Source organism: Nilaparvata lugens, chromosome 11 (genome assembly GCF_014356525.2).
Source record: "Nilaparvata lugens isolate BPH chromosome 11, ASM1435652v1, whole genome shotgun sequence".
NCBI classification, from domain to species: Eukaryota; Metazoa; Arthropoda; class Insecta; order Hemiptera; family Delphacidae; genus Nilaparvata; species Nilaparvata lugens.
This window is the reverse complement of record NC_052514.1, coordinates 7,962,000-7,975,044: the sequence shown is the minus strand read 5'-3', so window position 1 is coordinate 7,975,044 and position 13,045 is coordinate 7,962,000. Positions and strand designations below refer to the sequence as shown.

At 41.3% G+C, this 13,045-nt stretch overlaps 1 protein-coding gene across 1 annotated transcript; it reads left to right on the top strand.

Moving 5' to 3' along the window:
* Nucleotides 1-319: 319 nt before the first annotated feature.
* LOC111053317 lies at nucleotides 320-7,934 on the top strand. Its single transcript, XM_039437529.1, has 2 exons — nucleotides 320-1,364; nucleotides 7,170-7,934. Exons 1-2 carry the CDS (start codon nucleotides 1,215-1,217, stop codon nucleotides 7,209-7,211), a joined length of 192 nt encoding a protein of 63 aa, XP_039293463.1. The 5' UTR covers nucleotides 320-1,214; the 3' UTR covers nucleotides 7,212-7,934.
* The last annotated feature ends 5,111 nt before the right edge of the window (nucleotides 7,935-13,045 follow it).

Here is a 13,045-nt window from a genome sequence, read left to right as displayed (position 1 = left end):
TAATAAAGTCAAGTGTGACAAGATATACATTGACTTTTTGGCGGTATGAAGTTCGCTGGGTAAGCTAATTCTTTATAATATTGTCATTTGAATAATACATTAGATCATTGCAACCGAAAATTTTATGCCAGGTAGTGTAACCATTGATTTACACTTAGGCCGTATATTTTATTCTACAGAGTGATTATAAAAGAACTTTACAACTTTGAAAGCACATAAATATTCATTGAAATTACTTACAGAATTGAGAAAGGTGTAATTTTGATACAAAACACTTCAAGTTTAAGGTGTGGGTGTTATTTTGGTTTGATGTGACAGCCGTTGGTAATGTGACTTACATCCCACAGATGGAATATTTCTTGCCTCACTCGTACCAGCATATTTGGCTTAAGTTGTGCAACCGTAGCGATCCGATTTCGGAGGTCATTAAGATTGTCTGGTAGAGGCGGAACATAAACCTTATCCTTAATGAAATCCCACAGGAAGAAATCCATTGGTGTTAAATCCATCGCTCCAGTGAGCATGGTAGCCATGCAATTGGCCCTGCATGGTAAATCCAGCGAAGTTGAAAGCAGAATTCCAAAACTAAAACTTCTCCGTGGAAATGAGCTGGTGCACCGTCATGCTGAACAAGATGAACAAGTGTCCTTTTACTTTCAGCATGACGGTGCACCAGCTCATTTCCACGGAGAAGTTTTGGATTTTCTAGACATTCGCTTTCAACTCCGCTGGATTGGCCGTGCAGGGCCAATTGCATGGCCACCTCGCTCACTGGATTTAACACTGATGGATTTCTTCCTGTGGGGTTTATTAAGGATAAGGTTTATGTTCCACCTCTACCAGACAATCTTAATGACCTCCAAAATCGGATCGCTGCGGTTGCACAAGTTACTGCTGGTATACTGGTACGAGTGTGTCAAGAAATCGACTATCGGTGGGATGTATGTCGCATTACCAACGGCTGTCACATCGAACCAAAATAACACCCACACCTTAAACTTGAAGTGTTTGGTAACAAAATGACACCTTTCTCAATTCTGTAAGTAATTTCAATGAATATTTATGTGCTTTCAAAGTTGTAAAGTTCTTTTATAATCACCCTGTACTTTGAATCGATAGCTTTAATTTGAACATTAAATATATTCTATTATTTGTCCATTTATTCTATTATTTTCACAGTATTATTTTTTTTACGTTACAGACATTGCGATAAGATGGCTGCACAATCTGATGTTGGGAGAGTTGAGCCACAACTTCATAAGGAGCCCATCCAAAGTGTGAGCGGATGCTGTGATTTGGACCAATCAGGTGAAAGCAGTGGAGACCATGGAACCCCCATTGGGGAATACAGGATCACCAGAACCGTAAGTGGGGTTCACATTTGGCCATCTTTTAGGCGGGGTTCACATTGGGGTGATATCACCCTCACTGCTTTTAGGCGGGGTTCATATCGGGGCGATATCACCGGATGACTCAAGGCGGGGTTCACAGCGGGCTATATCACCCTCGTTAAACACACAAAAAAATATTTGAAATGTAAAGGGATGATATAAAAATAGTTTCAGCTTCCCAGAACAGAAATAATCAAATGCCTGTTGAATTGCTGTCAGTCCTTTAGTGAGTTCCACGTCATTTTGGCAGTAAAGAAAGATGGAAGAACAGCGTTGCCAATTCTCCGCCTTCTAGATTTCCTTTAGAATATTGATGGATAATATCAACAACTGTTCATTCTTGTTATAGATGATCGAGTGGGGAATGACTGTTCCATCGATCAAGCTAATGTTAAAAAGTGTTGAGGATTAAAATTACATCCATCTCCATCTACAATGGATGGAGATAATTGTTGTATCAACTCGATACTATTTCTTACTCATCTTCTATTCATTTATATCCTGTTCTATTGATTGTAGAATTGAAGGTTGTGGATGTTTATTGTATTTGAAGGGACGGATTCAAGGATCCAAATTTTCAAAGAACCTCACACATCAATCGAAGCTTATTGTGTTCCCAAGTAGTATGTTAGTCAGGCAAACCAATACCTATGTCCTTTACAAGAACCAGGGGTTTTTCCCCTATACTAACATTCCATTCATCACCTGGTTGCAATAATTGTCGCAATCCAGTGTCATATGCTTGGCAGTCTCTTCAGACTGATTAGTACTCGTGATCTATGTGAGTTCCACTCCTGGCCTTCTTTGTACCCAGGTCCTTCCGCTGAGGAAGGGGCGGCCAAGTTGCCTCTAGGGCACCTGGCCACCCTTGACACAGCCTCTTGACCCACATTGTGCTTGGTTTTTCATCCATCTCTGGTCTTTTGAGTTTTTCTTTTTGCCCCTCCGAAACTGCCCTGATGGGGCAGAACCTGTGGGTTTGAAGGCAAGGCTACTTCTGGAGTTGCCTTCAGGTCCATTTTAGTCGCCTCCTATGACAAGCAGGGATACTGTGGGTGGATTCTGGTTTTCAACACATTCTTGAGTACGATGATCGACTCAAAGCTCCCCCAACCCACAGAGGGCACGCATTTGTGGATGTAAAGTGTAGATATCATTTACAGTTCATTTTTTTAATTACATGTTTGGCTGTATTTGAATCGTTTGTCAGGCCCCCTATTATAGGACCTTGACTAGTGACCTTGCCAACATATAGAGTGAGTGTAAAGTGCGAGAACGGCTCAATTACTTATGCACAAAGATAATTTGACGGTGAGTGTGATTGGGCATCCTACTCAAATTGAAAATACTACTTTACTACGACTTGAAAAATCTGTTCTGCCATCTTGGATCCGCCATTTTGAATTCAACTTTATTTTTGCAAGTAGGAAGGTGGTCATGCAATACATGATTTCGATATGGAATTTCAAGACAAAATGAATGGCGAAACCACACATCTATATCTCAAACCGTTTAGAAGATATTCACATTATCAATCAATATGATGCAATATGAAATCGGAAATGAAATACATAAGTGATATTGATTAATAATGATTGATAATGTGAATATCTTCTAAACGGTTTGAGATATTGATTGGTGGTTTTGGCCATTCATTTTTATGTCTTGGAATTCCGTATCAAAATCATGTATCGCATGACATGATAAGGTGTATTCAAAATGGCGGACCAGATGCTTTAAGTCATAGTAAAGTAGTATTTCCTACTTTACTATAGTAGTACTTCCTACTTTACTATAGTAGTATTTCCTACTTTTTGGACTAGAGTGTAAAAATTAAAATTCGTAGAAGATACAGTTTTGGGCTGTGCCTGTTGTTCCTTCCCCAATCATTCTAAAGAATTGTGTTCTGTGTATTAATAAATATAAACAATGCTGCTATGCTTTTGTACTCCAGAGCAAAGCTCATTGCCCCGATATTGAATATGAATCAATATAAATTTTAGCGCTGTAAAGTATTCTTGCTTGTGATCAGCTGCAATCACCTGTGAGCTTCTAATTCTAAATCTCTTGCTGATGTTTGGTCTGGAATTGAACTAGATTATGTAGCTTCTCTCATCTCACTTTACCCAAAATAATACGTCTTGATCTTTAGTGCACATTACTTGAAAACATTCCATGCACTGCCATTTTTATTGGTTCTTTAAACATATTTATAGAATCCATAGCAATTCATCTGTTCAATGAATCTGGCAGCATGGCATGATTCCAAACCGACCACTTTCGTAAACAAACTTTATATGGTAGCCATGGTAACCAACTGAATCCTGTTTGTTTATTCCTTGCTGCTTGTTGTGAAGTTCAAGTTGAAGGTTTTTTCCTACGTTAATGATATTTTTTCAAGTTATTATTATAATTATGGCAGAGAAACGAGACCGGGGCAAGAATTTTGCAGAGGTTGAAAAAGAACAATTAGTAGAGATCTGCCTAAAGTATAAAAATGTGATAGAAAATAAAAAGACACATAAATATTCAATAAAAGATAAAAGCAAGACATGGGATGCAGTGAGAGAAGAATATAATTCTATTTAAATCTAACTCAAACACTCCATCATCTGAACTGCTGCTGTACCTAATTATATCTACAGTAGATCCATTTCAATATATTAAAATAACAGAACATCGAACACAAAACATTCCAACATAACCTTTAAACAAAATTATCGATTCGATATAAATAATTATTATTATAGGCTTGATTTTGGCATTATTTCGTTCAATAAACAAATCTATAGCTTATCCCATATGATTGTGATTAGGCGTACGGTAGTCAAAGAAGAAGAAGAAACAACGCTATAGCTATTGATTCAATAACTTTATCCAATCAATAAATTTTTATTGGTTTCTCAAACATATTTATAGAATCCATAGCTATGGAACGATTTATCTGTTCAATGAATCTGGAAACATGGCATGATCCAAAACTAGCACTTTCGTAAACAAACTTTATACATGGTTCCTATGGTAACCAACCAAATCTTGGATGTTTATTCCATGCTTCCTGTTGTGAGGTAATTTCCTACAGTACTGACATCTTTTGGCTGATGTCTCCAAAACAAGATGGCTGACACCAAATGAGGGCTATCAATGCTAAACATAGTGCAACTTTGATTCTGTTTTGTTTTTAAAATACTGGTGATCTACACTAATTTTAATTTTATTTTGTAATTTAATTTTTCTAACTTAATTTTTTGATTGCCACCAAAAATTTGAGAAATTTATCCATTCCATAAATATTTATAGACTGGATTTTGGCACTATAGTTTATCGATAGATTTATAGATTCAATAAGTTTAAGGAACGTTCTAGAAACGCAATTTTCATATTTATCGGTTCAATAAAGTTATTGAATGGATAAACAGCTTATGGAACGACTGAGAAACCAGGCATATAGTGTTTATCGAGAGATTTAAGGATTCAATAAGTTTAGGGAGCGTTCTAGAAACGCCTTTCTCATGTTTATCGATTCAATAAAGTTATTGAATGGATAAACAGTTTATGGAACGACTGAGAAACCGGGCACTATTATCTTTAAAAACAAAAATTTCGAAAAACCTTACGTCGTCGCGGAGTTTAAAAAGAACATACCTGTCAAAATTCATGAAATCTACTGTGGAATTTTGCCGTAAATGCGGAACATAAATATATTTAAACCTTCAAGCATATTATAAACATGAAGAGAAATGCGAAACCGTCGATTTGAATCTTAGATCTCTCTTTGCTTGGTCATTTATGAGAATAATAATAATTATTATTATTATTAAACGAAAATCCTAATTAAACTGTCAATTTGGTATAATGTTAAGCATTACTGACTGGCAGTTAGGAGATAACAGGTTTGTTTGCCGGACTGGCAAATAATTTTTGGATAATAGCGCTCATCGAATTTTCATGTAGCTGTTGTCAATATTTGCAGTAGCAGAAGTCTATGGGGTGATTTACAGCATTTGATTGGGGTTTCCGTTTAATAATAATTATTCATTAATTAGCATTTGAACAAATGCAATTTCCAATTTATTTCCATCTCTAAACTATGAGAATCATTACTGGATATCTTGAATCTACTCCAGCACGTTGGCTTCCAATACCAAGCAATATTGTATCCCTCCCCCTCTACGTAGGAAGAATGCCTTTTTTGGGAAAATGATGAACAATCAAATGCGGCCAACTATAGTTTGTGTAAAGTATATATTGCATTTATATATATATAAATATATTATATATATATATTTATATATATAAATTGCATTTGAGACTTGGCCCTCCATCCCAAGAAATTACAGGGTTGCCAAATCGTGTAAAATTGCAACTTTCTCAAATTTCCAATTCAACGTCAGAATTGGATGTAGAATATCATCCCCGAAATCCTAGTAGTGCTAGAAAAGTTTCAGGGTTGAAGGATCAAAAGGAAATTTAACTTATATGATAAAATTGGAAACATCGCGAAAATTTGTTTTTCTTTTGAATATCACTACTCTCAGAATCATGGGGCGTTGTAATGGGTAATAATTTTATATCAAATTAACGGGGAGAATGTGTCCTTTCTATTGGTGTCTGGATAATTTTTATCCGATCTATAGTTATTTTTTAATTAATGTTTATGTTCGTCAATGTCGAGACATTTTGAGCAGAAAACATGAAATTTTCGACATGCTAGAAACTTTTCTGGGTGGAATTATAAACCCTCTAGTATTACCTCTCGTATTACAAGCAACATCCGCACCTCGATTACCACTTGGCCTAAAGAATAAAGAAAGAACTTTGAATACATATAAATGACGCAGATGCAATATCGATGATTCTCTGAAAAGGGGGTAGGAGTGGGCATGTCTACTTTCACCAAAGATAACCCGAATAAAAGCCTTCTGCAATATGATAATTGGCATAAAATGTGATAAATATGTCGAGGCCCAACAAGAAATACCATAACTCGACTTGTACAAATGCAAAATACATGCTCCGAATAATTCTATTTGGGAGAACATGTCTGATATGATAAAACTTTCTCAGGAGATGGAAGCAAAGCTTTTCAGTTTCCTGATATGCAAATTCCAAGTTAGAAGCTCATCTTCAGTCAAGCCCAAATACTTTATAGAGATGGTAAATACCTGTGATTTATGATTAAACACATGTGATTTATGATTAAATACATAAATCATCCTTTGTGGAGCCCTATTTTATGATTAAATACATAAATCATCCTTTGTGGAGCCCAATGAAGAGCAGAAAAGTTTTTTATTTGATTTGAGCTTTCCCTGTCTGGAAGGACTAAAACAGGGTCACATACTTCATAAATATCCGTCCTTCAGTTCAGTGTGACTGTGGTGCTCCTATAGTCTATAGTTTAGGCATCGGATGTTTCAGGATATGATCAAAGCTTACAACTAGGCCCTCCCCGCCACTGCTAATGGCAATCATATGCTGCTGACCATTTTGCCAATGCTGCCCCATCAGCTCTTGAATGGCTTCTCATTCAGATTCAAATTTGTATTAATCACAGAGGTATATCTTTGTACTGATCTGTCACATGTACAAAAGATAGTTGTAATAATTAATATTTCTAAAATCACTTCACTTTCAAAAATGGCCAAAGTAGGTTGAAACTAGTCATTAAAATGTTCTAATAAGAGGATACTACAAGTTTTTTTATTGTTTTTATTAATTTCTTTTGTTTTCATCATGCCATTTGCTGTATATTTGTTCTATTTCCTTTTTTGACAGGATTACTTTGGAGTCAATGGACTTTGTTGGTTCCTTTCCTGAAGAAGTGACATATATGATTTTATCACTTCTATCGGCAAATGATCTGGAAAATTGTAGCAGTGTGAGCCAGCTTTGGAGCAGCACAATCAAATGTTTTCAGCAACGACAAATATCGCGTTTGAAATACAATTGGGAAAACGGAAAATACTCTGTTCATTGTTTTCCCATAAGTAACGAGTTTTCATATTTTAATGTTTTTGGCGTCGATGAACTTGCTTCCAATTACCATTATGACCAATGTCCCTACTTCTTCGCATATGCGACCGAAAACGGAGTTAGACAACCAATTTATTTTTCTGTAGTTCATATTAATGCAGAGTTGAGAAAGACAAACAATCATTTTCAATACTCTGGTTTCGGTCGCGTAAAGGAAGTATGTATCATGGGAGGATCTATAATTTGGATTAGTTTTCATGAATCTTCAGCAGCATTGCATTACTACAATGCCTTACTAGCGCCTAACACTGAAATGAAAACTATTGATAGATGGAATACGAATCACATTTGTGATATTTCCCCGAAAATGGATAGAAACTACATAGCTGTTTCAGACAATAAGCGATTTGTGAAAGCTTGGTGTAAACATACTCTTGAACTAAAATTCGAGCAGAAGTACCATGCCTTTTATTCACAGCATATTAGTTTATTTGATGGTTGTCTGGTCATCTCGAACACATTCGATGCTGAGGACACTTCTGTAATTGAAATTCACAACTTGAAAAGTGATTCGAACCATGGGTCCACACTCAAACACACTTTCTCTGTTGATGGAAAAGTTCAAAGCCTGCATTCAAACAGTCATTTCATTTTCCTGCTTTCTATATTTGAGTACAAATACATTCAAGTAATCAGTAAACAGAGTTACTCCATCATCTTTTCCCACAAGAGTGAATCACCTATACTTCGTAAAATTCAATGTGCACATAATGATTATATAGTTGTTAAAGAAGTTTTAAGTTATCGAAGATTCAGAATATTGAATCTAGTCACAAGAAAATGGTCAGACATCCCATCTTATGCCTTAAAACTGTGGACTGTGTTTGATAATATTGCTGTGATTCGTAATTGGTCTGACAAAACACTTCACGTTTTTGACTGGGAAAGGAATAACCAACTGCTTACTTTAGCAATCCCTGAGCAAATAAGTGACAAATTTGTCGTTGCTAGTGTGACGGAGTTGAGAATTATAATTCTTGATACTTCTTCCAATCAAGTAGTAGTATTCAAGTTTGGGTAGACTGAAGTGGAGCATAACTCTGGTATGCTGTTTATTCTGTGAATGTTGTCAATGATTGAAGAATTGAAATTAGCTTATGTCTGTTGTGGAATAATTATATTGGTATCATATCCTTATTATTTCCTGCTCTGACCCTTGAATTGAATATTGTTCTTGCAAGATTTAGTTTTGTGTGCTGTTGTTTCAGTGAATGCAATTCACTGAATACAATGTATACACCACGTCTTCTCATGGTCTCAAACTTGATCACAGATTATGATTCCATCCATGATATTAACTCGTTTGTGTTTCGGGTTGTTTGTCAACAGGTATCTATTTTTTTCAAAGACTTCTGATCATCATGAATTGTGTGGATTGTTATAGAAATGTTCCTGAATATTCCAATGTTCCAAAATATATACGTTGTCAGGGGGAAAATTCCTACTATTATTACAAAAGAAGATAGAATATCAAGGTTAGAATACCTTATTCAAAAAGTCATTATTCAAGAATCTCTAACGGCTGATTTAGAATTCTCCAACTATATCAGTTCAGCTGAATTCGAATTATCTGGCACTGGGTTGCATGATCATTTTGATATGGTGGAATGTGTGGCTCGTTCATCAATTGGGCTAGTCAGTCAGGTCAAGCGAGGGGTTTGTTACCACTGTCTGAAAAAATGGCTTTTTGGTGGCCCTGAAAAAGGCCAAGTTTGTTGCTGGTGGCCCTAAAAGGGACCAAGGCAGGCTAGATGTTTAGTAGTCGTCGACTGGCACGATACCACGCCGCGCGAGGGTCCCGGGCAGGTCCGTCTGGTGCGAAAGCAGGCCAGCAGGAGCTCAAGTCAATGGTTCGCAGACTCCACTCTGGTTTACCCGGGCTACAGAGAGGGCTGACCGGGTGATCTACTAGCCAGAGGTCGTGCCGAATCTCTGCCGGGAGGACCTCCTCGACCACTTCCTCGTTTAGAAGGGGCCCTCGGTCAAACCCTGGGCAGGCAGGGTCGTAGGCTTCCGCTGCACACACTCCGATGTCGGTTCGGCACCCAACCCGCGCATCCAGAACCGCGCGCCAGTTGTTAGGCTGGGGCGCTAAGTCTTGGGGCGTGGCGGTGTACAGCCTCAGCCTCTCCTCCTCTTCTGGATTCGGCGGCCGGCTCGGTTCCTCCTAGGCATCGGCTGGGTAGTAGACAAGGAAGACACCTCAGGTTGCGGTTAGTCTCGCCGTGGTTCCCTCATTGGCCTGCTTGCTGCTCTGCTCCTGGTCTCGGTAGTGAGCAAGTGCTATCGAGGGTAGCTGAGTAGCCCCCTTTTATTCACAGTCCCCGAGTTCACCTGCGCTGCTACTGGCCGGCGGTGCTCGGCCAATAGAAACGCAGGAATGGGTGGCGGCAACTGAGGCGCACCCTGGTGGCGGGTGGGTCAACCACTCATTTGGTTGATGCGTGGCGTGGGGAGCAGAGCAGAGCGGCAGAAAGGTAGCGAATGCAAGGGAGGTATCAATTCCCCCCCCCCCCCGGTTTGAGGTAGCCATGGCGAGAATTTATTGATTGCAAAAAACAAGATACAATGTTTACAAAATATACAAAAGTGCCATTGGGCGATAATTTTACAGAAGTGAGACCAGAAGGGTCTCCCCCAACAGGTGGGTTGTGGTCAATAATTACATAAATAAGACCAGAAGGGTCTCCCCCAACAGGTGGGTTGTTATTCCAAGAGATGTTGCTGGTTGATGGTTGGAGCCGGGCGTAGTTGAGTCTCGTACACCTTGATGGTCTCGTTGTCACGGGTGATCCAGTAGACAGCTCCTTGGTTGTGGGCGACCGTATATGGTCCCTTCCATCTGGGTGCTAGGCCCGCGTGGAATTTCTGAGCCTTGTTTGAGAGTTGATGATTCCGTGTGAGCACATGGTCGCCGATCTGGTAACGAGGCTGTGTATCGGCTATCGGGTCTCCCTTCCTATTGAGATAATTTCCTTTGCTTGGAGAGTGGGTAGGGGCCCATCAGATCGAGACATACGGTTTCCCATGGTCTAGTAGACCGTCGCGGTCGTTGCATAGGTTCGTGATTCTGGTTGTACGCTTTTGAGCAGCTACACAGCAGGCAATTTTGTACGTTCACGGTTATCTGCGCCTTCATACGGGGCCAAGTGTAGTATGTAGCGATGTTTCGGTAGGTTTCGGCGTAGCCTGGATGTCCCATTAGATCATCGTCGTGATAGCGGAACAGTAGCCGGGTGCGAAAGTTGGGCGGTATGACTATTCGCCAACTGTCACGTGTCTTCTTCTCCCAGAGTCGGTTGTGTAGGCGGTAACTGGTGAGGAATACTTGATCAGTTCCCGGTTGATCCTCCAACGGTCGGGGTTCGATCTCCATCCATCGTTGCACCTGCGCATTGATATGGTCGTCTGTGGCCTGTGCTTTCCGAATCTCTTCTAACAGTTCAGTTTCGGTTTCGATGCTTGCTAGCGTAGCGGGTTCACTGGTGACTGGCAGGATGTCGGGAGGCATGGTTCATTCTAGTTGTTGACTGGTCTCCTCAACTTTTTCGTTGTCGGGTTGCCATGACAGTGCGTCGGCGAACTGATTCTCTTTACCCGGGCAGTGTTCTAGGGTGAAGTCAAATTCTTGTAGGAGCAGGGCCCATCGAGTGAGTTTGGCGCGGCTGTCCTTTGCAGTTTGTAACCAGGTAATCACCTTATTGTCGGTACGGAGTATGAATGGCCTGCCTTCCAGGTAAGGGCGATATCGGTTTATTGCCCAGACAACCGCAAGGCACTCTTGTGCGTTACTGTGATACTGTTGTTCCGGTCATTGTTGATTTCTTGGTATAGGACAGCCCCTATACCGACCTTGCTGGTGTCTGTCTGTAGGATGAAGGTCTTGGAGAAATCTGGTCGACAGAGTGGTTGGATGTTGGCAGTCAATGCTTGTAGGCAGCGGAAAGCTGTCTCTTCTGTTGGTGACCATTTTGATCGCGTCTTCGTGCTAAGTAGCTCAGACAGAGGCGCACAAACGTCAGCGGCGTTGGGTAAAAATTCTCGTAGCCAGCCGACTACTCCGAGAAATTCTTGCAGTTTCTTTCTGGTGGTGGGTGGTTGGGCAGAAGTCACAGCTAGGATAGCCTGCGGTTTTGCTTGGTTGCCCTCGGAGGTGATTATGTGACCGAGGTATTCAAGTTGCTTGCGGCCGATCTGGCATTTTGCTGCTGAGACAGAGAGATTGTATAGATTTAACCGTTCAAACACTTTGGCTAAGTGGAGTAAGTGTTCTTCCCAGGTATCCGAGTACACAATGATGTCGTTGAGATAAGCGTAGCAGAACTTGTCGATGTATCCACTCAGTACCTTGTTCATCATGGATTGGAAGCAGCTGGGTGCATTTCGTAGGCCGAAAGGCATGACTTTAAATTGTAGCTTTTCGCCGTAGGGAGTGGTGAAGGCCGTGTAAGGTCGAGACTGGGGTGCGAGTGGTACCTGCCAGTATCCCATCCGTAGGTTGAGTGAGCTGAATATTTTTGAAGTTCCCAGGCTTCGAATGACGTCCTGTAGGGTCATCTGCGGTGCCGTGGCTGGAACGGTGATGGAATTCAGCCATCGGTAATCGATGCAGAACCGTGATGTGCCGTCCTTCTTGGGGACAACGACGATTGGAGAGTTGTAAGGCAAATCACTGGCTTCTACCAGGTTGCGTTCCTTGAGGGCGGCAACTTCGGACTCGATAATTTGCAGTTTCTCCCGTGAGTATCGGTAAGGCCGCTGGCTGCGTATTTCTGAGCTGTTGAGTTGAATTGTCATGGTGGCGGCCGTGGTGATGGAGGGTGGCATCTGCTCCATGAACAATTTTGCGTGTTGTTGCAGTAATACTGTTAACCGTCGGTGCTGGTCGCTGGGCGTGTCTTCTAGTAACTTGTCAACCAGGTGAGTGTCCATCTCTTTTGAGTCTGGTGGTTGCGCTATCCAGAAGATCGTATCTCGCTGCATCTTGCCATAGATTAGCCTGTCTTGCTCAAAGTCAAGCACTGCCTTATTCTCCCGAAACCATGGTCGTCCCAAGATGATGTCTTCGCGTAGGTCAGGTAGACCTAGGAAGGGAATATTTTGAATGTGCTGTTGGATCTGGAGTTCCAGATGTCCTTGTATGGCCGTTTCGCAGCTAGTGGGACGGTTGGCCAGCAGTACAGGTAGCTTCAGCGGTTGGATCCGTGTACCGTGGTCGAGGTGGGCAGCTCTCACGAAGTTGTGCGTTGCGGCTGAATCGAGTAGAGCGTGTAGTTGTTTACCCGCGAGGATGACAGGGATCCGGGGTAGAGTCTGTCCGTCTATCTGGATCACGGCTAGGTTCGGTGCTTGGCTGGGCGGAGGGCTAGTGATGTGGTTGTTGACTACTGGGGCGGCAGTGTTGGTGACCTTGTCGGTGACTGCGGCCAGGGCAGTGTTGGTGACCTGGTGGCTGACTGCGGCTGGGGCAGAGTTGGTGACCCGCTGGTTGACGGCGGCTGGGTCAGTGTTGGTGACCTGGTGGCTGACTGCGGCTGGGGCAGTGTTGGTGACCTGGTGGCTGAATGCGGCTGGGTCAGCATTGGTGACCTGGTCGTCGACTGCGGCGAGGGCAGTGT